The sequence below is a fragment of the Denticeps clupeoides genome, chromosome 4, assembly GCF_900700375.1.
Source record: "Denticeps clupeoides chromosome 4, fDenClu1.1, whole genome shotgun sequence".
Classification (NCBI taxonomy): domain Eukaryota; kingdom Metazoa; phylum Chordata; class Actinopteri; order Clupeiformes; family Denticipitidae; genus Denticeps; species Denticeps clupeoides.
In genome coordinates this window covers 15,962,905-15,989,965 of record NC_041710.1, presented here as the reverse complement: position 1 = coordinate 15,989,965, position 27,061 = coordinate 15,962,905, and the positions used below count along the sequence as shown (strand labels likewise).

Sequence of the window (27,061 nt, the reverse complement as noted above, 5' to 3'; positions counted from 1 at the left end):
AAGAGTCCTTCTTTTAGTCAACACAAAAACCGACCACTAAAATGTTTATGCGGGTGGCCTACATTTTAATCCACTCCAATTTCATGAAGAAATATATATATAAACTGAGCACGATGCCACAGACATATGTCAGTACTGTAAGCTGCTCTTTTAATAATTCTCTTGAACAAAACATCTCAAATGTTTTAGCTTGTGTTGGTGTCATGGGCATGATTGAGCATGCTTACCTGAAAAGATTGAAGAAATGAGTTGAAATAAATAAAAACTATTTGGGAAATGTCATCTTCTCCAGGATTTACAAAGAACAGCATATAGGTGATTCCCAGCAAGGGCAGGAGGACAAGAGTTGCCTTTACAGCTTTCCTGTAAAAAGTTAATCAATAACAGTAGAAAAGAAATATAAATTGTGTCACAGTAAGCCCTATTTCCACAGAAACAATAAATGTGATATAATCACATCATATTTCATTGATCGTTCTAACCTAAGTCCCAACCCTAATTACTTTACTAAAGCCTCTGCTACTGGTTTGTCCTCAATTCCCAGGACAGTTTTTAGCTTCCTGACTTGCACGAGTGGGGAGAAACAATGGAGTGATTGGGGGAGTCACTGGGTGAAGCTCAATGGTCTCTAGCAAATGTCCCATTGTGATACAAAGTCCATGTCACACTTCATCCAGATTCCCATGTGTGAGAGCCAGGTGATAGTCTATTCCACCACAGGTGTAGGCTGAGGTTAGGTTTAGGATTACCTCATAAATTCTTCATAGGCAACTTGCACACTATTGAGAAATACATTCACATCCTGATGACACGGAACTAAGAAGTTGTTGCGAGTTGAGAACTGATCTCAAAGAGGGCAGCCTGAATAAAGTGTTACCTGAGCTCTGTAGACAGTTACTAATTAACTCCACATGAGGCCACACACTGCTTAAGACAACCATATCCTGTTATTAGGAAATGAGGGGTGCAGGTGCAAGTCCTCTATGTGGATCTAGTTGCCCAGAACTGCCCTAAATACAAGATCCTGGCTAATTAGTGATGATAATCAAACTGAAACTCAAGAGCAGAGGTCAGACTGCAGCAGATTTCTTTGCCATGCTCCATTATGTGGCATGGCAACATGGCATCACAACTGAATGTCAGTGCAGTTCATAACACTTATTACAAAACTGTCAGGATTGGATTTTGTCATCCACAGATAGGACATACCTACAGCGATGACAATGCCACTTAAAAAGAACATCAGTGTTGACCAACCAATGTGTGTAAGTAGTGTGTCTGAAGCCTAGAAGCATGTAAGAACACAGCTTGTATTGCTTATGTAATGTAGTTACCCAATGAGATTACCCTAAAATACCATCATGTGAAAAACAATATAAAGAAAAAAATCAAAAGCATCCCTAATGGGCTCAGAATAAATTGTGAATAAATTGTGAACCAACCCCTTCTGCTATATGACTCATGGGCCCTTAAAAGCAATTAGTGTGCAGCAAATTTCCTAAAGACAGACAGCACAAGTAATATCTTGACCACTGGATAAAAGCCTGTACCTGTACTGGATTGTTTCTGAAGTTGTAGATGCTCTCAGTTTTGTCATTAGTATTCTTACAATGTTGAAAAGGAATACAAAATTTATCTGTCAAAAAAGGAAAAACATAATTAATTGTGTTATTAGAGAAATAGTGTGGTCATAAGGACCTGGGGGGTGGTATGTAGGAATACACTGTACATAAATACTGTATAAAGACTGTATAAATGTATATTTTGACACATAACATTTTATTTAGATGCATGTTATGTGAACTATTTTGTTCATTTCTTTGCATAGTTTCAGTTTAATGTAGTATATCAATATAAAAGTTTCAGACATTCCCTTGCCCATTTTACAGTCATGTAGTGACACAAGACAAGCCATTACAAGCATACATGTTCTATCTTTTTCATTGACCTATACTCCTATATTTAAAATTTAAAAAGTACAGAAACACAGGTTTCTGACATAATGGCAGTGAATGTGCCCCCAGAACTGTGCCAACTATTCAGCTTTTTGTCAGAAAATCCACAAGCAACTACTATTGATTAATTAGTAGTTGCTTAACAATCAGGATTGAAACCTCTGCCTATTTGAAAGCCCATGTATTCACTTCAGGTGCTGTATCACCTTCATGTTCTTACTGAGGAACCATGTTTTCCATGGGGCTAGAAAATAATAAAAAATGTCTGCTTTAGATATCATTCTCAGCCACTCATCAGATGCAGTCAGAATCTACTACAAAATCATTCAAAATATACTAGACTGCTGCTGCTGTGATTCTGTTTACAGAGATGAACTCATGTCATTACTAAAAATGAATCTTAAGTTAGTCAATCCAAGATTTTAAAGTCTCTTGCAACGTGAGCATTGGTGAAATGTTATATCATTGCTTAATAATTGATCTACTGTGGCTTTGGCAAATAGCAAGCACTCAGGCAGGCAAAATAAGACCCTGCAGTTCCCCACATCGTCTGTGCTTCCAGTTGCTCTGCTGCATTATTGTTATTTACGCCCACAGCAGCTACACATCAGTGTCTCTGAAAAAAAAATACCTTTTCAAAATTGCTCTCTACAGAGCGTAACAACCTAGAACCTTCAGACGTTCGCCCTCTGTACACAATGCAAGCACACTTTCACATTGAAAATAAATGACTACATTATCTGAGTAAGAATTCATTAAAAACGAAACTCACCAACAGCACGAGGATAACAGGCCCTTGGTAAATGTAGTCTATATACTTTCCAGGTTCCTTCCCAAACCAGCATCTGGACATATGAAATATATCTCAAATTAGTAACCTTACAGAGCTCACTGTGTAAAAGAATGAGAGAGATAATGATAGAGATATCAGTCTCCTAATATCACACTATAAGATATGTTAGTTGAAATGTGGGAAAACTTATAGAATAAAATTAATAATAATAATTCTAATAAATATAGCCATGAGCAGCAATAACTGGGTCCAAGAAATAGCGCAATTCACTGTGGCACAAAATCACACCAGAGCTGAGCGCTTTGACCCATAGGCCAATTGAAGCCCAGATAATGGCATATGTGCACATTTCAATTTACTACCATAGCACCCCCAGTGATCAACACCTATAAAATTTCTCAAACACGATTGTCATATGACCATACATACACATACCGAACTTGGTGTGAATCCAAACCAACATTTGCTATTTCTACCTGTTTACTGCAATATCGCAACAGTCTGTTTAACACTAGAATTACGGACTTTTTTATTTTTTGGTGCAAGGCCCAAGGTGTTATTCACCCCTGCTGAGATTTTCAAGGTCTTCAGCTTGATTCTTCTCAATCTTTAGTTGTGCAAACCACCCATTACCTGTGAGGCCTGGCACATTTGCATTTGCCCTCTGATTGTGCTTTTCATCAGGATGGCCTCCGTATCACGGCCATGTATGTCTGCAATGCATCTCCTTACTTGGGACAGGACCCCAGTCTTCAAAAGGGAGAGAGACTGGCAGAGAACGTGGTCATGAATCTGATGGAGCTATTTTTGGATGATGGGAGAAATGTCACGATGGACAATTTCTTTTCTTCCTGTCACTGTCGCAACATACTGCTGCAGTGCAAAGCAACGCTATTGAGCACGGTGAATAAAGTCTGGCGTGAACTTCCTCAACTTGCAAAAGACACTGAACAGCTAGAGGTATTCTCCACTTCAGTGCTTAGACGTGGCAGTGTCTCCTTTACTTCGGCTTGCCTTGGTTTTAAGATAACAAATGCAAATGTAACAGGCCTCACAGGTAATGGGTGTGTTTTCAGAACAAAAGCAAGAGAACAATGGAGCTGGAGGAGGTGTGAAATCCAGGGAATTTACTAGTAAATCTAGTGTTAATCTGGTACCCATGCCATTTTGAAAAGTAACAACAAAAAAAGATGTATTCAAAGCCAACAGTTGGTCCTTCTCTCACATAAGTTCACGAGTTACGGCCAAAAAAAGTTTTGCATGTCTGCCATAGCGCCACCAAGTGGACAAATTCAACCAAATTTCTAGCCACAAGCTCTTAGTGCAAATGTTAACACATGTGTTAAGGAGGATCCTCCAAGGTTAACCATGTTTTTCAGCAACTAGCAATTTTTTTAAGCTTTCTTTGCACATATTGGCCATGTTTTGTGTAATTTTAAATATGGTAATGTTTTTATTGTGTGCTAGACCCACCACGTGAGGTTGATAATGCACATTTTTGAGCCAATACCATTAATGAACGAGCATAATATGATGTTTTTAGAAATAATATGATGTCAGTGTTTTTGAAGGGTCAATGCGGCTGCAATTTCTCTAAGCATACTTAGAGTTACATCCCACATGAGTGTTCCAATCTTGGTGGCCACAGTCCACATGGTTCATGAGTAATTACTGATTCTATGAAAGTATGCAAATTTGACAATTTTAATTTGCTTATAGATTTGCTTACACATGTACTAGTTCACAAAATTTGGTATTGCACAAATTGGTATCACAAAAATTGGTGGCCGTGGGCTCATGAGTAGTTTTTGCAAATCAGACCCACAGTTCAAAAGTTATTATGCAAAATGCATTAAAAGCCTATTATAGCGCCACCTTTCTTTTACATACAGGAAGGGGGAAAAAATCCCACAGTTTGTTGGAAAAGGTATGAGAATGGAAAATGTATGAGAATTTGGCCTGGTATTTTGAGAGGATTTCTGGGAGTGACCACTATATTGTCAGTTTTGCTTAGCTCTTTAAATAATTTACAGCAACTATTAATAAATATTACAGCTTAACTGTGTTGTGAGCATAATATATTTTTTTTTTTCAATTTTAACCTAGAAGGTTGTTGTCCGGTGCTGAAATCAGTTTTCAGGCTAGAGCAGTAGATCTTGAAAGTTCAATCATTTTAAATCAGTTAAATCTTGGCCCTAGGAGCTGAAACCTATATTCTCAGGCCCCCTTTCCAGATGACTGGCCTCACTCTGTATTTGGAAAACTCAAGATTGTTCACCCAAGGAAGGTTTGGAAGAATACATACTTTAAATAGGAATTTCCCCATGGTTCAGAATATTTTAAGGCTCTTTTTAATCAATTTCCCAGTCAAGCTGAAGATTTCCATGTTCAGAAGAACAGCTGAGAACTGCTGGGCTTAACATAGGTTCACAGTATTATATTCTATGTGGCTGTAATAGTGAAATAAATTTATATAAATGAATTTATGTGTATAATTGTTTTATACATTTCATAACTTGGTTTGATATAGTGTTATAGAAAAAGGTGATTGAAATGTTCATTGTCATTCATACATAGCATTGCATAGAAAAAACTTACACAAAAACTTTAATAAGATTACACTTTTTTTCATTGTTTAATTGTGCGGCAGCTATTTTGATCAGAATAATACATTTATTTATTTTGTATGTATTCATACAAGTGTAGGGATTATTTGTGGAGAGAGAGTAATGGGCTGTTGGATTTATACCCACAGTGTTTTTATGCATGAGCCTGATCAGGAACCGTGTCTGATTGCATATGGCAGAGGAACTGGAGGCCCTGCTGGGCTGCACGTGAGAAGACCCAGAACACCATGAGAGGTGACTCTGACTGGAGCTTAGCTCAATCTACAGCATTAACTTACAACACAGGATCTATAGCGTAAATAGATTTAATAATAAATTAATACATTTCATTAAAACATTTTGGCCAGAGAATAAGATGACCCTAAATATAAGACAACCCCCCAATTTTAAAGAAAATTTAAAATAATATATATATTTTTTTATTTAATACAATCTAACAGTACTCTATTTCTGGTCTACGCCACTTTTGTAACATGGCACCACTCTTTCAGTCATATTTAAAAATGTAAAAAAATGTCTTATGTTTGGTCTGATATTGTCAAGACAATAAAATATTTTCTCGGTCAACCATCAAATGCATGCATTATTCATTTAAGCAGATCCATAAAATACACTGCTTTCAGAAGCAATTAAGAAATCTACTGCTTACAGAAGAGATGAAAAAGCTAATTATCCATGCATAAACACTGCTGGTTTACTTTAGAATTTGAAGTTGAAGTTGAGCTTTATTGTCATTTCTGCTGCAAACATGTTAGAGAGTAAAAAGTGAAATGAAACAACGTTTCACCGGAACCTGGTGCTACATGTAACATTTAAACAAAGTTTCATACTGACATAAAGTACACATGTGCGACACAGACAAACTGGGCTACATAAAGTGCAAACAGGAAAAATCCTGGCTACAGCCTTCATTATGTCTGCATTCATTATGATTTTCAATTTCTCTAAAGTTGTAATGATGCATTTACATGTAAGCGATCAGATTTTGATGGAAAACTGAAAGAAGTGTGAAAATTTTCTAAAATACAGTATACCTGCTAATTATGAATCATCTGCATACTTTTTTTTTTACATAAACTGTTTTAGAGGATTTAGTTATGTAGTGTTTCTAGTCATGTCAACTTGTTGGTTTGATCCTGTGAGTTTGTCTCTATGATGAATTAAATGCTGGCTTCAACATTTTAAAGATATTAGGTTTTATACACTCTTTACACTATGAAAACAAAGCTTTAAATTGCAGCTCTTCTACTACATCACACCAATTAGAAGCAACGCAGGAGAAAAAAAAGCCAGCTCTATTCACAGAACGTGGAATAATTAGAAGCATCAGCCACCTCACTATCAAAGCTTTTCAACTCAGCGCTGAGGATGAATGCTGTTCTCTTTTTATCAGCCACCCACAGCACTCGCCTCATTGTTTCTCACAAATGCACACTGTGATTCACCATTCAGTCAATACACAGTTAAAAGACGTACAGTCATTCGTGCAGAAATCAGTCACTTACTGTTCGTTCTCATTGTACAACTTTCCTATGGCCCAGGCCACAATTATGGGGCATGGAATACCTGAAAGGAAGAGACAGCATAATTACTTCATAAGCACAACGTTTTATACTCTACAGTATTATTAACTGTATTCGGGATTAAGGAATCGAGATTCAAATCCTTGAACGTGTTCATTAGCTGCAGTGATGAAGACCGCATCAGACAAATCCACTGAGCGGTGGCACAATTCGGAAGCACATCCCTTTTGATCAAGCAGAGAATGCTCTCGTCACTGCACCTAATGTTGAAATCAACGTAATGACTGACCTACTTGTACAGCTACTGTCTGGGGTGGTGGAAGCAAGGAGTGCAAGGCTTTTAGCACATGAACATGCCCAAGACAATTCCATCACTTCAGCCCAAATAACAAATTTGCCTTGACTTTACAGGTGAAATTTAACCCTCAACATCAGGGTACCCAAATCCATGTCTTTCATCCAGGCATTAGCATGCAGTAAAAAAATAATAGAGGAGCTGTCTATGGTGCTGATTCCTCAGCTTCAGGAATCAGTTCCTCTTCATTGTTCACTGACTGCATTTTATAAATGCAGACTCTACTTCGAACAGGACAAGTGGGAGCAGCAGATGTGTCCTAGCACGGCCAATATTTCATTTTAGAGAGGTTTCAATGCTCACGGGCAGGTGGTGGTCCTCTTTTTACATCAGCATTCTACCCTGGCATTAGGGACACGTGGCTTTTTTTGTGGAAGGCAAAGCATTATGGAGATAGGTGCATTGTCACTGTGGACATATATCACAGGAAACTGCCTGTCTCCTTCGATTTATTGTTATGTCTCACTTTACACTCGACACATTCTGTTGACCAAGTGACCGATCTTTTAGGTAATGGAAAGAGGAGCTCATGCAGGCTCATTTTACCGGAGCAGTAACAGATCTGGTGTGAAACTGACCACCTGCAGAAAAAGAAAACCCTGGTATGCATTTAAAATGGGAACAAGTCTAAACGGTCTGTCCTGCTTTTTCAACCCCGGATGTCAGATCCATCCTGCAATTCATCAAGATCAGAAAGGTGTGTCAGTGATCAATCTACATTTTAAAAGTTTGTTGTCTCAGTTTAACCCCATTCAGATGCATAGATGAGTTGAAAAGATGACTTGACAAGAGTATAAAGACTTTCGAGATTTTCCAGAGAGAGTGAACATTTCACTGTTTAACTTTCAAAATAGAGCAAAAGCACCCGAAAACCGCCAAAATAATGGGTTTTAATAATTTTACGTCTTTAAACGTTTTGATCATCCTATGTTTAAAAATGGCTTTTCTGCAGACAAACAAACCACCACAGTGCAAACCCACGAATTGATTTGCTTGATTTTGGCATGTTCACACTGGGGCTCATGTGAGGAATCTCTGGGAGTTGGCCAGAGTTTAACTGCATGACTGCTCTTCAGTGCAGCCTCCCAGTGGGGGAGACAGGCAGCGTATCAGTGCTGGCCTGAGCCACGTGGTGTCCCTGGTGCGCGTGGCCAAGGTGGGCATGTATAATTCATACAATGAAGACCACAGGCGGACCCTCAGCTTAATCAATCACAGATCCAGTTATAAGCTAAAAAAAAAAAACCTGAAAATGAAATGACTTCACAGTGTTTAGTAACTGATTGCATCATTTTTTAAATATTTTGTTCTTAAAAATAATGTTCACACATTATTCGAGAAAATGTGGCAGTGTTTTCTGGTGGAACTGTTGATGAGGTGGCCATATGTTTGTGCACCATTTAGCGGATCCCAACTCCACGATACTCTGCCGGCATCATTCAGGAGCTCTTTTAATCACACACTACAACTGTTTCAGGCATAAAGCTGTTGCAGATGCAGGCTTGGTTCACTCTGATCAGATCATCCACTTGGTGGCACAGTTCCCATGAGCCTCCTGGTGACACGGGGACATTTTGTTAAGACAATAGCTTTATTTTCCTTCACAGAGAAAGATTCTCTTGGCTTTCTCACTTTTGTTCTTCAGGATCTGAGCTGAGCAAAATTACTTCTGAGCTGAGTAAGTTTCTGAGTAAGTTTCTTATCTACAAAAAGAGGGAGAGTATATTTCCTTCGTAATATATCATAATTGAATTGCATTTTTGTATCAAGTAGTAGTCAACAGAAGCAATGCCTCTTACTGCATGGCTATGTAATTTAAATAATGTACCATGGAAAACAGTTAGAACAATTAGAACATAGAGCTCAAACAACATGTGTAGCTATACATATGGAAGCCAGCTTGGGTATACGGCAATTTCTAAATCTACCAATTTATCTAGCCTGAACTAAGGGGGGTCCTTGATGTACAATTAACTGGTGCTGAAAGAATCAGAGCTGATCCCAGCTGTAATAGATTTGCCAGTTTTGTCCAAGTTTTGTGTGGAATCTAATTTGTTTCAAGCACACACTTCCCTAAATAAAGATCTAATCAGCCATATGGATTAGACACTGAATTAGTCCCAGTCTAATTATGAGCTGGTTGTGGCAAATTAAAAACACCATTCCACCTTGAATTATCTTATGAGGAAGTAGAGGGTGCAGTGTAGTGCTCTGAATATTATTACCTCCCTGCGCTTTCAATTTTAAAGGTCATAGAGAATTTAGGCACTAAAATATTCTGTAGAATGGGATAGCTTCAACAGGTGCACTGTGGAAACCGAAAAGCTCTTTGTGCAATTACTATAATTACAGAGATCTGTGTGATACCTATTAATCTGACACTTCAGTTTCCATGCATTTATTCCATGCAGCTGAACACACCGTACGTGACATTCGGTTGCAGAAGCTCCCATGAATGTGTGGCACTGGTTGCTTTGTGTTTACAAGTTTACCATCTTGTTCTTTTTTTCATTAGATAGTTCTAACAAGGACTTTTCTTCACTGACAAACTCAAAAAAAAAGAGTTTTGCCTTAGGTCAATATCTTGCTGAACCCCTGATGAACTATGGCACATACCAGAGGATACTGCATGGTGCCACTTTGATTCAGGTTGCCTCTCCCTCTGTACAAGTTACTGATACTGGATGAAGCAAAACAACCCACGACCATCACGCTTCCTCCTCCATGTATGACAGATGTAATCACACAATGAAGAACCATCCCTTTGTCTACTCAACGATGTAAAAAAAAAATCCAGTGTGATAAACTGAAGAAACCCTCTTCCAGTCTTCAGTAGTCTACTGGTATTTTTCTTATTGTGATGAATTAGTAAATTGACCTGTTAAATGTCAAATCAAATGTCCTTAGATTAGATTTAACTGTCTGGTTTTAGTCTTGTGACTGATTTTCCCACCGTTGGGCCATGTATTCAACATAACAAATAGTTTTGTGTGTGTTTTGGCACCAGCAATTTTCAAAATTTGGTGTGGTTGTGTCAGGATTGGCAGCACCTGGAGACACACCTGGGTTAAAAGGCACTGTGGTTCCGCCCATCAACGGCTACAACATTTTTTGTGAACCAACTTCCCTTTGTGGACCCTGCAACTGTTGTGTATAGTTTTCAGTCGGCACACATCTGGCAATTGGTACACATCTGCAGGTTTCTTTATGTTTTTCCCCTTTTGTTTTCCCGGTTTTCGGCCCTTGAGATGGGGCGATCAGGACCTGTTCAAATAGACAGAGCAGCCACTGAGCAGCCTCAGTCTCGTGTTGGTCTTGACGCTATTTGGTCTGGAGCATAGCAATTTGGTCTCAATGGGATGGGGAACAAAGAGAACAGCACAGCCTCACAGAACAGCATCATTATTTATTGTGCAAATCAATTCAAATGCAACCAGTCGGATTAAACTATTTTAAAAAACGTTACACTGTAACATTTTCTCAACAGACACTGCCAGCGTGTCACATTCCACACACATCATACACATCGCATCGTAGCGATGTTGGCAAAGAAATGTCCGGAAACGTCAGCAAAGTTGGCGCAGTGAGGGGAGGATGCCGCAGCCCTGATAACGAGCTCGGGCATCGGGTACCTTTCAGAATGTGCAGAAAATGAGTCCGACTGGTTACAATCTCATGTCTATGTTCAAGCTCACCAATAATTTCATTGTATGACATTCCAAAATGAAAATATAACTTGATTAGTTGACTGCTTTCAGTGAAGCTTTTATGGTTAAGATTAGGTGACTGCTTTTAAGGAAGCGGCCCATGTAATTGGACCAAGGTGCCACTGAGGTTCCATTGATGAAGTTTCCGTCCCCACACACTGCTCCCCAGGGGGCTTTCATGGCCGCCCACTGTTCGCTACGGGTAATGGGTTAAAAGCAGAGGACACATTTCTTTGTGTCACCATGTGCTGTGCAGCTGTGTTTCACAATGACAATCACTTCACGTTCATGGGGTGTGTTTTTATAGATGTAAATGAATTTAGAGAAAATTATTTTAAATAACTTGTGCACAGTTCGTGCACTACCGTTTGTTAAGTCTGTAGATCAGTGAACCAGCAACCAGTGTTACTTGAAGCCAGTCTTGATTAATTTGCTAGAAGAAAATGTAGTTAGGAGTGTTGGTGAACATTTGAGAGTATCCATTGTCTTCAATTCAAAGCAAGGGATCATTATATAGCCATATTCATAGCTTATCCGAGGCCTCTGTCCCTGGTATAAGAGACTTAATATGAACATCTCTCTGGCACATCCCCATGTCTTTACATTGAGGAGGTCTGATAAAATGCTTTTAGGAGAGGACTGGTGTGAGTATTATTTTCCATGAGGCCTTGTAACTATGAAAAATCTAGAAGATTTTAAATGAGAGACATATGGACAATATCAATGAAAAGATAACATGAATTTGATTTAATGAGTAATGACAGAGTAATGACAGAAATGCCTTTTTTCTCTACAGCTGATCTGAGAAGTGTCATGTTGATACTAGCCTTAGTCTGTTTTCGGTCTTGGTCTCGAATAGCCTTGGTCTTGGTCTCAATTAAGTGTGTCTTGGTCTTGACCTCAAGACTCAATGTCTTGGTTTTGAAACCCTCCAGTCATATGTGAACATAAACTGATGGCTTGTGGCAACTGTCAAATTCTGTGGGCCAAATATCAAAGTTCACGGCCGGTTTGTGGTGGGATACAGCCACAAGCTAATAATTATTGTGTTTACTACTACACAAGTATGCAAAACCATACAGATGAGGTATACTGCATACTTACACCATCCGATGAAGAGAAACACCCATTTTCGGAGCTTATCAGTGGAATATGTCATCACAATGGCAGTGTGAAGGTAGCAGCCCTCAACAAACATCCAGAAGAAATTTGTCACCACAAAGTAGTTATAGATTGTTGTTATAAGGCGGCACCAGGGCTGAAAAAATGAAAGGTTGAAAATGAGCACATGCCACAGAAGTCAGTCAAACAAATTGCTTTATATGAGCATATATAATGCGAAAGATTGTTACCTCATTGCTTTCATGAATATTATGATCAATCAGCTGGAGCAAGAACCACATAACATTTCTCAAAATGAAGGTGGTGATTAAGTTCCAGTGGATTATGTTGCGAAGGCATCTAATGCTCCTGGAATTAGGGAAGGTGAAATAATAATGTAATGCAGAGATTATGTGCTCCATTTTATGGCAAAATTAGTGAAATAATATGCATTCAGTCAGGCCTGCAGGCACGACAGTCAGTCGAGAAAAAAAATGCTGGGTGCTTCGAACCATAAATAATAATAATCAGGCAACTTTACAGAACCAATCACAGCCTGGGGCAGAACAGTCAGATTTAGTAAATTCAATTTAAAGACAGCTAGTGTATATCCTGATCTTAACCACAAATCACTTGAGAAACAAGATTACATTAGATACAATGAAATAATATGTTTCCAAATATTTCTAGTACTTTGAGTTAAGTCATTTGAGGACAATATAATAAATCATAACCACCAGGTTACCGCTCTCAGATTGAGAAAGGACAAAAAAAACAAAACAAGAATAGTACTTGTTAGTAAATTGTAAGCTTTGCACTGACGCTACAAGGTGCATTGATCTGAAAGTTGCTATTCAACTACACTGATTTTGTAACTGTATAACTGATGATAGTACATTAGATTTTACCGAAAGATCTGCTATGGTATTGTTCACACGTACAGTACACTTTTATGCATTTCACACTGACTATGGAGATCACCACTATGGTCTGTGCTATTTGTCGGCACTGAAAAATCCCATTGCCACATTAAAATAATACAAAAGTTATCTCCCTTGAACATAAGCTGCCAGACTGCAGCTTTCCATAATTAATGTGCACTGAGTTACTGCCATATTGATCATTCACGACATATTCTTAGTCAATGCACTGTGTGTGAAAAAGAGGGGAACTTAACTTGCCTTAAGCAGAGAAACAGTATGAAGGCCACAACAAGAGCTCCCACGGATATACAATGACCCAGGTAGTTAATGATGAGGGCAATCTTGTAGTGCACTGGGTATTTTCTCTGTCAGGAAATAATCAGGCATTATAACTCACTACAACCATCAGAATTCCGACATTCTGCTCTGCAGCCAAGTCCTGTTGTATTGTGGCAGGCTGCATGGATGAATAATCTCGACCTGAAGATTAGTGCTGTGGTCCTGAGGGGGACACACTTGACAGCATCTCCTCTCCTTGGACACACCTGTGCATCCTCACAGAGGCTCCCATAATGAGCTGATGAGTTGAATCAGGTTTTTGAAAGCAGGGAAAATAGTGAAAACCTGAATTGATGGAACCCTGCGGTCACAAGCCAGACTCCCCATCTGCTGCAGTATGGCACACATGCTGAAGAGGTCCAGCCGCTGTGATGCAGTGCACCCTTGCCTAATTACACTACACAATCAGCATGATTGCATCTGGCACTAGCAATGAAAAAAGAGCCCCCGCCGTTAAACTATCTTTACCAACAGAAGGTTACACTGACTTGTCTCTTATATCACGTCAACATTTGATTGAAGGTGTTCTTGAAGAAAGAGCACTGCAAATGATACATATAATATTATGCACCAAATAATGGTAATACAGATTTAGTAATAAACATGGAACAAACAATATAATACAGAAATATATCAACATAGTTAATGCATTTGTGAATGTGACCTATGCCTCGGATGTAAAAATCATGCTAGCAAGATCCAATGCCTACAAAAAGACAAAATAACATGGCAGCCACTTAAACTCATCCAGAAATAAGTCACGACCAGATGAGAATATTTAACTGCACACAGCACTATGTGACACTTGGTTTGTAGTGTTTTTGGGTTCTAAATAATTCATTGGTGTGAGTTCATTGCATCTTATAACTGATAAACCTGACGATAAGAACTCTTTGTCACACTTACAAATTACAGACATTAAAGATTTCTAGAAATCAGTCAGAGATATGAGTCTATATCCCTTAATCTCCCAGTAAAGTTTAGTCATTTTATTAATCGTTCATTCTGGGAAATAAAAATATATAATTCAGGCCAGATGAAAGGTTGGTCTGGTAATGTATTAAAAACAGCTACTTAATTAAAACTGTAATGTAAATTTATTTTTTAAATATCAAGGAGGTCCTTGGGTAGAATAAAAAACACATGAGAAAACACATGAATGAATAATCTAAAGCATCAGATTATATTAACCAAAAACTATAAACTGACCTTTTCTTCCAGAATGGGCTCACAGTTGGAGTAGTTGCTCCTGAACGCCCATGTCCCGTTTTCCAGGCACTCTCTGTATGCGCTTCCTGCAAAAAGGTCAACAGATCTTCAGCAGGGGCTCTAATGAAAAACCATCAGTATGGCTGAACATCTAATTTTTCTTCATTTACATCAATTACCCGATGGAAAATGCTCAATAGAATGGAAAGGGAAAAAAAATACAAAAGTCTTCAGTTTTCAGTGATGATTGAGGGAGTGAGGAGCCATAGAAGGCAGTCTAATGATTTCCAGTCCAATTTGATCACTTCTAGCTGCTTTAAAAATAAATAAACCTTCAGGGTCATTTGCATATCTTAAAACCTCCACTCTGTCATCAACTTTGAACAGAATTTCCCCTGTTTCCATTTTTAACATTTCATGGTTCACTTTATCTCTCTTTGAGGAAACACAGGCAAAATGTAAGAAAATGAGCTTTTCTTAAACCCTCTTAATTTTTTTTCTTGAAGGCCAGAATAAGAGGTTGAAATTGGAAATCATCTCTTCCAGACCTTTTGGATCTTGTGCCCTTCTCTACTTTTAAATTTGTTGTAAAGAACACGAATCAGTTCAACAAAAGAATGGGTTCACATTTCTTGTCTTCTATTAAATACACATGGAATGTCAATGAGCTAAGAAGAAGCTAACCCCAATTTCCTCATTATCAGCCATGACCAAATGACTATTGATCAATAGAAAGAGGCTTATCACTTTGAATTCCAAATCAGAGAAAGTAGCAAAGTGCTGATCAGGACCAAAAATCCCTTTAGCGTATACCCCTATCGTGCAACACAACAAATACTTACCATTAATTTTTCCTCACCTTTGAGCTCACACTATTTGAAAATGTGTCAGTCTGTGAACCTGAACATGACTACACGTGGCATCTGGCCAGACCTGCAGAGCCGTGAGTAATCTAATGCACCAGAACACAGAAACCTGCGTCCAATTCATCACTACCATCTGAGAGCCTGCCAAAGCTGGAGTGCAGCCATTTACTCACGGAGAGGCACGTAAATGCTGTCCAGAATTATTCTTCATTTATGAATAATCATTCATCGCCTGGGTTTAAGCAAACATGCTTCATGCTTTATGTGTGAAATACTGTTTGTATATACAGTTTATACTGTTATGATATATATAATTCACAATATAATAAATAAGCATGGAATCGTTTGTGATCTATGTATATTGTACATTACTGCCCACAACATCCAGCCAGCTCTCCAGATGCCTGGAATATTTTGTCTCTCCCAGATCCCCATGGTTTTTCTCACCAGTCCTGATGTGTTTGTTGCTATTGTGCCTTTGTTTCTCTTTTGTTCTATTATTCTTATTTCTTATTTTGGCCAATACTTGTCTCTTGGACACATGAGGTCCTCCTCTACACGATACAACATTATATATGCAATACAAATAAAACAATACAAATGACTCAGTCAGATCAAAGTGAAGCACATTTAAACCATGTTCAATATTGAATGGTATATCTCTGTCTATTTTGGCAGAATGCTGATTTATTTATATACTTTATATAAAATTTATACACAATGAAAATATGCTCAACGGTTTTAGTGCCAGAGTTAAAATTCTGTTAAAATCAGTCAAATATGGTAAAGGTAATAATTTCATGAATTATGAGAAAGCCCGTCAGAAAGCCTTATCTGGTCAATACCCTTTTCACATTACCCCCAGCCATACCATAGTAATCTGGGAAATGATGATTCACAAGTGAAAAAGTCGACACCTGTGCCAATTCTGCCCATGCTGCTTCCCAGCCATTCTGCACTGAATCTATGACCTGGAAGACCGGAGGAAAACTGGGGCATGTCGCAAAAATGTGCTGCAGACACCTCAGTGTGTTAGCAATTTATGTCTTTCTGTTGGAGTCCCTCCAGATTCAGTGCACAGTTGTCACTGCGATGGCAGTTCATACATAAATACCCTAAGGCCAGAAAGCCTGAGGTCTAGTGGGCCAAAAGGGAAATCATTTTAAAAGACATTTGAATATTTTGAAAGTATATTACTGACACTCCAATGGACACTTTATAACTGTCATGATAGAATAAAAATCATAAACTTAGCCGAAAAAAGTACATACTTTCACTAGTTCTGTTAAGATGAGGAGACCAGTTACTGGAGTTTTGGAAGAGGAGGTAATCACCCAGCCTTGATTACCCCCTCCTCCTTTCGGTCAACTATATAAGATCACAGTGAAATTATGCAAATTGTGTGACTGAGTTCAACAACTCAGTGAAAAACTGCTGTCAAAGGATCCCAACTATGAACTTAAGTCTTAAGATATTCCTGTAATATGGGCTCTCTTGTTTTTTTAATACTCTACATACACATTTTACATTCAGGATCCCATAAAAGATTCAACAGTTTTGTTTGGCATAAAAACTGGAAGAACTGTCCCTGGTTGAACTTTCCTGGGGCGACGAGATAATATTTAATAAATAATTTAAAGTAACCTACTGTTTCCTTTGCCAAAAATCAATATTTAATTCTATTCAACCTAACTTTAAGGTTGATCATGGAAGGCACAATGCCAGAAACGCTACGCAATCATACCCATATAGAGGCATAATGTCCTGTGAAAAGGGCATATCCCTTATGCCTGTGACAGTTTCCTGTGTCTAGGTAAACAGCCCGAGTTGCTGTCATGCTATCATGTAGAGAGACAGACTATAGGAAGATATATTCCTATCAGGCCATTCCTCTGATTCTCCTTCTCATAAATTGCCACACTTCATCAGAGATGGTCCCTGGAAAAAAGCCCTGGTCATTATGAGTTAATTGTTACTGTCTCAGAGTCAGCCAGTCAGAGGTTACACTAATGCAGTCCCTTCCTGGACCATCCAAAGTCATAAATCATCCACTGAATTGTCAAAAAACTTAAGAAGGTGCCAGAATGAATCATTCCTTCCTCTCCTTCATCTAACTTAATAGTGAGAAAGCACACGAAATGCAGTCAAGGAAGTGCCCCACTCCATGCAGAACAGACAAACAGAGTAAATTCTTTTACTCACTCACTTTCCTTAACCATGGTGTCCATTACTCAGGTTTGCAGATGCCAGACACCATCCCGGGGCACTTGGTGCAGGGCGGGGACCCTGCCCACCACAGGGCATGTGTCACAGACAGGTGCTGCTGGGCACCCAGCTGGTGCAAGTTAGGCTGATAATTGGGTCCTGATCACTTACAGCATCTCCTCGTGAAGCCCAAGTGATCAGGACCCTTTATATAGTGTATGCTGCAAACAGTGTTCTCGCATTAACACTTCTTCTGTTCATGTAGCTCACGGTTACGGTAGGCTGACAATTGGCACATGCTGCCTGTATTCTTTCATGTTTGTTTCCTAGTTGTTTGAGCCATCACGCTCTTTAGATTTTGGTTTATAATAAATCTTATTTCTCCTTAAAATGTCAGGCTTCCATGTTGCCTCACTCCCTTGCCAGCGCAGCATGTCTGTATAAAGAGTGTAAATGTTTCACAAAACAGTATAATATAATATTTTCCCAAATTGTCTTCTCACAACTAAAAAAAAAAACACTTTTCTATTGCTACAGAAAGAGACTGGTAAGAATGGAAAAAAATTATATGATATTTATTTTTGGAAAAATCTGATTTTGTTACTTTTTAAGGCCATCGTGCTGGTTTTCTGAGAATACAGTGAACTAAAAAAATTAACTGTGCAGCTGAACTATATCAGACCCAAAGTCCCTCCTGTGTGTCCCTGAACTAGAAGATGCCTTCTGTCATTTGTGTCATGGTTCACTGAATCATTCCAGACTTGATAGGACAAAAGCCATTTTGGGAATAAATCAAGGCCAACATGAAGAAATCGACTTCTCAGTTGGGTTAAATGTATAGACATATGAGCCAAAACTGTATTAAAATAAGACTTTTCACAGATCAACCTTGGATCCTGTAAATAAGATCCTTCAGAAGTAGGACATTTCTACACAGTTGTGATGCCCAGGGGCTGGATTAATAGGTCTTAATTTGCTCCCAACTGTGACTACTGAAGACGGGGCAATTAGGACCTGTTCAAATAGACAAGAGCAACCACAGAATGTGGACACTTGCCTTACCTGATTTCGTTGCTTCACTCTTGGTGAGCAGTTCACAGCCATGACAGGCACCCGGGAGCAGTGTGTGGGGACGGTGCTTTGATCAGCACCGACATCAGTGGCGCCTTGGTGGACCAGGATTCGAACCGGCAACCTTCTGCTTACAGGGTGTGCCGTGTATTTTTCTGTAATAAATCCCTTTTTTGTTTTGGTGAGAACCTCCTTCCTGCAATTCCATTTGAAAGATTGAGTGGGTGCAAACGCTCAACATTTTAATGATTAAAAAAAAGATTTTAATAAACAAAGAAAGAAAACACAGGGACTATGGCCTGAAAACTGAACACAAAGGGAAACAGAAAACAACACTATACAGGAACCCCTTCACATTTGTGATTCGGTGCCATGGCATTACATTTACGGCATTTATCAGACGCCCTTATCCAGAGCGACTTACAATCAGTAGTTACAGGGACAGTCCCCCTGGAGCAACTTAGGGTTAAGTGTCTTGCTCAGGGACACAATGGCAGTAAGCGGGATTTGAACCTGGGTCTTCTGGTTCATAGGCAAGTGTGTTACCCTCTAGGCTACTGCCACCCTAGGCTTCACAGAGCTTAATGGTTGCAGCACAGAGGCACAAACTAACAGTCCCTTGAGGCCGACCCAGACACTCAGGTGGCTTCCCACACCAAGTCAGGACCAGAGGCAGGCCCAGACACTTCCCATGCCTCGGCAGGAATGGAAGTGGGTCTGAACAGTCAGGGCTGAAGCACCTAACCCATACTGCGACAACATCCCCCATCCCCATGCATTCTGTAACGCTATAATGGCGAAAGAATGATGGGGTGCAAATGCTCGACATTTTAATGAGAATGTGAGAAAACGAAAGAAAACAGAGGCATCGGTGGAGGGAGCTGAAGGTTTGACTTGCCAAACATGAGTCAGACAACATTAATGACTTGGAGTCGATCAGAGAGGACATGATTGCAGTGATTCATGGACAATTACATTTTTAATTAGACAGATGGACCTGAAGCACAAACATGTGTGCGTGCTGGGAAGGCTGGAGGTCTTCCTCGCAGTTCCAGTGACATGGCCTTTCATGCTCAATGCTTCATCAAATATAAGAGCATTGAACACCCCTCCCCTGTGGCTGGAGGCAATTTGCGGAGTGTGATGTGGGTCATGCTAGGATGGTCTGGATGCAACCCACTCCTAAATGAGCTGGGTGCTAAACTCACATTAACTGCATGCCTGGGCTGAAGAGAGAGCATCTTGAGGAAATGAAAACCTGGGGGCTACGGAGGAAACATCAGTGCAGGTACAGCAGAATTAAAGCTGAACAATTAACGACTAAATGGAAACGAGGGCCTGAGCTCCTCGGCGTCCCACTGTCTGCCAAATAACACATGAGGCTGGGTGAGAAACCCATAAGCACCGCATTCACAGCTTCAGCGTGTGCTGTCACATATGCTGCGGACGCATGCTCCGACACCCTCACAAAAATTCCACTGAAGCTCCATTTAAATGAACTCGTGCTGAGATGAGGAGAGTCCTCCACACCTAAGAACGTGACCTATTTTGTTCTCCCGCACTAAAATGGTGCACCTTGCCTTGGAAGTGCCAAGGGAAAAAGCACAGAGTGACAAAATGAGTGTGGACTAATGTCCTCCCAATCTGGAGGAGAAGCTCTGTGACTTTGGGTGTGATTGGATGCAGTGGTAGATGCTGCTTTCATTCTGTCAGACATTTCTCTAACATGCAGTATTTCCTTGCAAGAACTTGTTAAGACTCCTAATAAGTGAGGGGATGAAAGAGTTGCACATGAAAAGAAACTGGGTTCTTCATATTGAACTGTTCTGACCCTACAAATTGGTTCCCAGTGAAATCCTGTCATAAAAAAAAAACAAAGAAATGTTCCACAGAACTTTAGGCTTGGCAATTCCATGCGTACCACTTGGCTGGTGGAGAAGAGTGCATTGCTTTCAAAGGTCAAATCCAAGCATGTCTGCTTCGATAACAAGCATACTTCAATGCTTTTTTCTGGAATAACAATCTACATGTTCAGAAGAGTAAAAAAACTACACTGATTGGACATCATAGTGAGATTCCTTTAGGGCTTACAATGAGATCACGTTAATCCACAACATTATTCAAATAAGACCATGTATGATATGCTAAGAATTAGAAATGTATGCAGCTCATTTTGTTTACATAAAACACTTTTTTCCCGTGTTTTGCCACATTGTATTATTAATACCTCAATGCTTATTACTTATTGTAGACAATGAAGGAAATGGTTAGGAGAATTGTGTAATGTATTAAATAAATTATGGTTATGGTCTCATCCCTTTTTAAACTATGTTTCTAAATCAAGTTAAGGTCTGTCTTGTGGGTTTCATAAATTCTTCCACACAAGCCAGAAACATCTGGTTGGGTATCTGGTCCCTCTTCTCCAAGAAAACTAGAAAGCCATTTTTTTGTTGTTCGTATCTATTTATTTCTGTAAATCTGAAAGACATAAATGATAACATGCCCTCATGCTAAGTCATATTTACCGCCAACAAAATATGGAATTATGAGTACATGGCCATGAATTCACTGTTCTTTGGTTTCAAAATATTGCCACTGTCAACAATGCATTTTAAACAACAACATTTAATGAATTAATAGACCATGTTTATAATGCATCTTGATTTGAACTGAATAAAGACAAAGATGCTCACTGAGAGGATGAGGCATGGGACGTTTCACCTGTACTGATTTCAGGTTGGATTTGACATTAGGCCTGCCTACTGGGGATATGCAGGCACCTTTAATGTGTTCCGTGTGACTGTTGGGACAGTAGCATTCATTACTTTATTGTTAGCATTGTAGAAAAAGAGGGGATGATCAGAACGGGGGTTACCAGGGTCATGCGCAGTTTGGGTGCTAATTTGAGGGGTTGCTATGGTGCCCCCTCCAGCTAATAAACGTTTATAGCTGATAAGTGCTCTGCCTCGCTTTATACCCCGTCCATACCATATACAACACGCCTGGGGGCAATTATTGACAAGCAAGTTCTTCTGAAATTATTTAATTGTTGAATTCTTGACAAATTGATGGACTATCTGACAGTGAAAAATGTACTCTCGGTGTGGTTAGATGCAAACATTTTTTGAAGCTATTTTTCTTTATTTTATTTGCAGCATACTGTATCTGCAAATTGTTCAGCAAATGGCAATCTAACTGGTGTATCTGTTTTTTCTTAGTTTGACATGAATTTTTAATATTAGCAGAGACAAAAGTGAGGTTGATTCCTCTGACTCATCATCACTACTTAAGATGCTACAGGCCTCCCCACTTCAAGAGCATATCTGTCAAGCTAGCGAATCTTCTTCAGGAAGAGTTGTAAATGTGCTTTTGTTCTGAAAGGGCACAGGGGAGCACGGGCACTACTAATTCCCTGACTAAAACAGATTACTATCCATTTAATCAGTTAATATCCAGCGCCGCTGCAGCCTACACCATCACGGCCGCTGATGTGCTTTCTGATAAAAGAGGCTTCCCTCAAATGAAAATGTTGTTTGCAACACTATAGAGGCTGATTTGATCATTTATAAGATAGCCAACTCCATACCAAACACGGGATGGATCTATCACGTTACTCAACAGTTTTTTTTATGTTTTGACTTATATTTAATCAAATTCTGGAAACGGTTGTCTTATGCTGGGCTTTTGCCGCTTCTTGTGTTTGCATTTTGAGTCTCACTTTAGAAAAAAAGTAACGGCCTATTATTTTATAAATGTCACAGCTGTCAGCACAATGGCTTTTATAGCTAAAATGCCAAGGCGCGTGTCATGAACTGGCACTGGAACTGGCAAAAAAAAACGCATGTGCCCAAATTGCAAAGAGTGTCAATTTTTGTTTCTGGAGTTGGTTATGTTTTTGTTTTTTTCCAACTGCATCTGTCATTATTCAAATTAGTTTCTGCATAGCATGCAGACAGACACATTTGCAATTTCCAGCATTTGACAAGTATCTCAGCAAATAAGCAACAAGTCCAACAGAAAAGCTGGGTGACATGTCGTTCCTTCCTCCCTACAGGACAATGGGAATTTCATGCCAGGAGCTATACTGAAAATGACAAATACCAGGATTCAGATATCAGAAGCCAAATTGTGTAAGAATTGGGAACAGAGTGTCAACAGTTGACAGCTTTATCGTGCACAGCAGTCAAAGCACAAAGAATACCTGAGATGCTTCTGAAGCACTTTTTATTTGTGCCACCAATAGCTTTCCGGAAGCACCAGCTGACTTCCTCTTCAGTGTCCACTGTCATTAAAGTCCCTATACAAGCTACTATTTCTGCCACAGCAAAACCATCACACCCCGTCGATGATAAAAGCAGTCCGAACAATTCAGCACTGATGAAAGTTTTCTGCCAGTTCCCTCAGTGTCCAAATGATCCTTTCAGGCTTAGACATCCCCCTTAAATGCCAGAGCATTTCAGCTACTGTCGGCCTGGTGTCTGAAGCATTTGAATCCAGTCAGTTCAGTGCCTTGCTGGAAGTTGGCCTCATTGTGCCCCTTTACTACATACTAAAGCAAATAATAATTACAGCTCTTCAAATGACAGTTCAGTTTCAGGTAACCGACAGTGACCTTGACCACCAAAGCGTGGGTCGTATTTAAAGCAATTCTTTTTGCAAAATGCTTTGCTAAATTTGCCGTGCTTCTTGCTTTGACGAACGACAACACTGAAGCATTTCTTGCAAATGGGCCTGTCCACTTCTTTTGGTTTTGCCCATTCTTGCTTGCTTTTTGCATTTTGTTGCCTCAGAATTATGTATAAAGTGTGTCCCTCATGTAAACATTCGGTCCTCCAGATAGCCGGGGGAGCTGCTGCCCGCTAGAACGCCTGGTGAAAATTGTTGTTGTTGTAGTCTGAGAATAAATTTTTTGACAACATTAATCCACAGTAGCAAAACTGCATTAAATCAATTGTATTAAAGCATTGCATTAAAGCAAAAGTAAAAATATGAAGATAAAGTAGTCAAAATAGAATGGTATTGTAAAAGCAACACAGTGAAGTGGCAGCTGCAAATAATGGGTGTTTTTTAAGAGAGCTATCAAAGAATCAAACACTTCCTTTCTTTTACACCTGCTGTTCCAACATTTCACACTGTGTATTCTCTGGAGCATTCGCAAAGGGAACGTTGACAAAGCGAATAACTGCCTGCGTTTCCTCTCCTTAACATGTAAATAATTCAGCCATTATTCTGGTGCCTTGTTCTTTCTGTCATTTAGCCGCCGTTGGCTTTATAAATTAGTCTCATGAATTGGGTTTCCTGACTTTACTGAACACAGTTTAGGAAAAATAATCTCCATATATATCTCCATACCAAGGCAGGATAAGATAATATTCTAAGGAAAAAGTAATAAGGTCCTTTGCGCCTTGCTGAATGTCATGGTGCTGTGAGCACAAACGTCTGTCTGATAACTTTTAGTCCCTGGAAATGTCTGCTTTACAGTTATTGATTTCTGCCATGACTTTTACCCGGAAGGGGCGTTCAATGTAGAGTACAGACACTTGAAGATAAGGCTTCCCACAAGCCAACCATTTCAGACTTCCTAACACTGTTAACCACTACCTATTCAGTGTGAAAGAGAGGTAATGTTCATTTTTGAAGACAGGGAAATATCTATAAGATTCTTCAGCCATAACTAAAAACAAACCATAACAGCGTTATAACAAGCGATCATTTGTTAGAATAATAATGTCCGTTTTTGACATATAACATTTGTAGACCAGAAATAGTGTTGAAATTTCACCTCCAAAAGTTAATCAATTCAACCTCAAACTTGACCAAAATCAAGTAATTCGCTTGACTTGCACTTGCTCAAAATTTGAGAAAACTCCCTGAGGGTGTTCCTCAGATGTCGTGTTGTCAAATAATGGAACTTGCATAGAGAGCGACAACCCAAATACCCAACCCCTGCACGCACAGAGGTACACAAATCAAAAATGAGTGAAATTGGGTGAATTAGGTTTCCCTAAACCCAAAGGGCACAAACATCAGCAAATGTCATGTGATGCATCAGAAACTGAATGAAGTTCTTAGATGTTCCACCAAAGTCTTAATTCCCAGACTAATGAGAGTTAATATGATTATGATTAATATGGTACAAGACTCATAAGATAAGCACGTGCAAGTTCAACGTGAATACAAATGCAACAAAATACCCCTCACATGAAAAAAACATTCTGTTCCATTCTTTAAATATCATTTCACTATATTTGTTTTACTGGTCAACAAACATTTCATTTTGAGTTTATTATAAAATGAGCAGTTCTGGTTCTAAAATCTCATTGGTTATTTTAAGATAAATCAAGAATCATGCTAAAATACCTACTAAAAATACCCACTACAGTGTAACCATCTATCACTGTGAATAATTTCCACAATCCCTTACTCCCACACATCCTCACACCATGAGGAATGCAGAATCTGGGCCAATCAGATTGATTTGTTGAAATCACTGCTTACTGGTTTTCATGTCCAATATGCTTTACAATGTGTTTCATTCAGCATTCTGGACATTCAAACATAAACAAACCATCAACCTTGACCAGACAGCAATTTTATTTTAATTCCATGTATTTTCTGCATTAATAAAATATAGTGATTGAATTCTAAATAGGAGATGTTGTGCTGTGGTGTTAAGTCCTGGAGTGTTTCACCACTGCGTCATTCCAGCACTTGCCATATGCCCTTGCCATATTGACCTTACTCTGCTAGTGGTCTGTCCTGCTTATTTTGACAGGGGCTCTTTCACTAAGAGCTAAAAGTAACAGGAGGGTAATAGTGTAATTTCAATACTGCTTCTCCTGGCTTCCACATCTTCATTTACATAGCTGTCAGGACTCATATTAAATAAATTATATAACATAATCAGTACATACAAAGTAATGATATTAGTAAAATAATACAGTACAAGAAAAACAAGAAAAGGTCACTAAATATAATATAAACAAAAATGTGCTATTAAGTGCAAAAAAGTAATGCCCTCAGTGGAAAAATGATCTAAGACTTATAGCGGGAACAGCAGGAATTATGGGATTATAAACTGAGTGGCACCTGCCTTATTGGGAAACAGAAGGGTTTGGTAACACAAAGGAGCGAAATCCCTCTGACATCTGTAATTATAAAGGAGCTATCTGGCAGGTCAACATAAGTCAAATATCACACAATGTATGAGGGAGTAGGAAAAAAGCAAAGGAATTACATAAACTGTTAACATCATCCCTGTATATATCACACCATGAGAAGCTTTTTCCAGAAACTCCAAATCAATTGAAAATCTGCACTGCAAAAGCAGAGCCAGTACACAGCAGAACCAATCGCTTTAAGGGCTGCATTTTCCCCTAGGCTTCACAGTAGTTCATTTCTCAGTCATCTGGAGAGGCTTTACTCATCCAAAGCTGGTGGTGATTAGACATTGCCCTTAGGACGTTACGAGCCACTTGCTCCGCACACACACTTGACCTATTTTATACTTTTGTCAATGGCTGATAATTTGGTAATGGTAGCCATTTGGTACCCGGTAGCCATTTAACTTAAAAAGTTTAAAAACAAAATACTGTTAATATGCACAGTATGCCACATAGACTTCGTATACTTTGTAGAAATGAGCCTGGACAATAAATAGTAACGCAGAGATAATTCTTTATACATTAATAAGCTGACAAACTTCAGGATTCCCCACACCAGTGTTCCCTGCTTTAAAGGAGTACCAGTGTTCAAGCCATCTGTCATTAGCACTGTGTGTGCGTGGCACGAGTGAGCGTACGGTGGACGGTGTACAGTCAGTGGGCTGGTGTGGCCGTGGTCTGCCCTGTGAATTCCTGCAGATCCGGAGTCCTGGTCTGAGCTGGGATAACTCCGGGATCTTGCTGTGTGGTTTAGTGTTTTTTTAGATGTGGTATGAGTCTGCCCCATGTTAGATTGCGTTTCCTTTCCCTGTTTCGACTTCCCTTTCCAAATTAGATTCTGTTTGTTCAAGGACCTTGGTCCTCCCCTTGTTGATTGACTGACTATATTGTGTCGACTATATAACCGTCGGCAAATAAAAAAAATTAAAATAATAATTTGAATAACAATTCAATAATAATTCAAAAACATATATTAATATCCTGTTAACGTTTTCTAATCAAGGCTACTGTGGCATTCGGTCATGAATTTCTGTTCTGTTTGATTGTACATGCTTTTCATACAGCCTGTTGCAGCGAGTGCAATTTTTACCATTAGAAAAAAACAGGTTTCCTCTGCCAGCTCTCTCCAGCCTTGGATTTCCTGGCTCAGATGTGTTTGGATGCAATAAAAGAGTGAACTGATTGGGACCCTGAGGACCAGTTTAGTAACCGTTGTTTAGAACT

At 39.2% G+C, this 27,061-nt stretch overlaps 1 protein-coding gene across 6 annotated transcripts in view; it reads right to left on the bottom strand.

Annotated features, from left to right (window-relative positions):
* The window catches only part of LOC114788298 (corticotropin-releasing factor receptor 2), a 55,060-nt gene that overhangs the window by 11,290 nt on the left and 16,709 nt on the right, over positions 1 to 27,061 (bottom strand). For 3 of the 6 annotated variants that reach the window (XM_028976727.1, XM_028976729.1, XM_028976728.1), the window contains 8 exons: positions 14,533 to 14,618; positions 13,243 to 13,349; positions 12,313 to 12,430; positions 12,065 to 12,218; positions 6,881 to 6,941; positions 2,728 to 2,800; positions 1,551 to 1,636; positions 228 to 363 (listed from right to left, as the gene is read on the bottom strand). In XM_028976727.1, the coding sequence (XP_028832560.1) occupies positions 228 to 363; positions 1,551 to 1,636; positions 2,728 to 2,800; positions 6,881 to 6,941; positions 12,065 to 12,218; positions 12,313 to 12,430; positions 13,243 to 13,349; positions 14,533 to 14,618 (821 nt within the window). Of the gene's footprint in view, positions 1 to 227; positions 364 to 1,550; positions 1,637 to 2,727; positions 2,801 to 6,880; positions 6,942 to 12,064; positions 12,219 to 12,312; positions 12,431 to 13,242; positions 13,350 to 13,464; positions 13,673 to 14,532; positions 14,619 to 27,061 lie in introns of those variants that run through there. The other 3 variants (XM_028976731.1, XM_028976732.1, XM_028976730.1) reach the window with 3 other exon arrangements.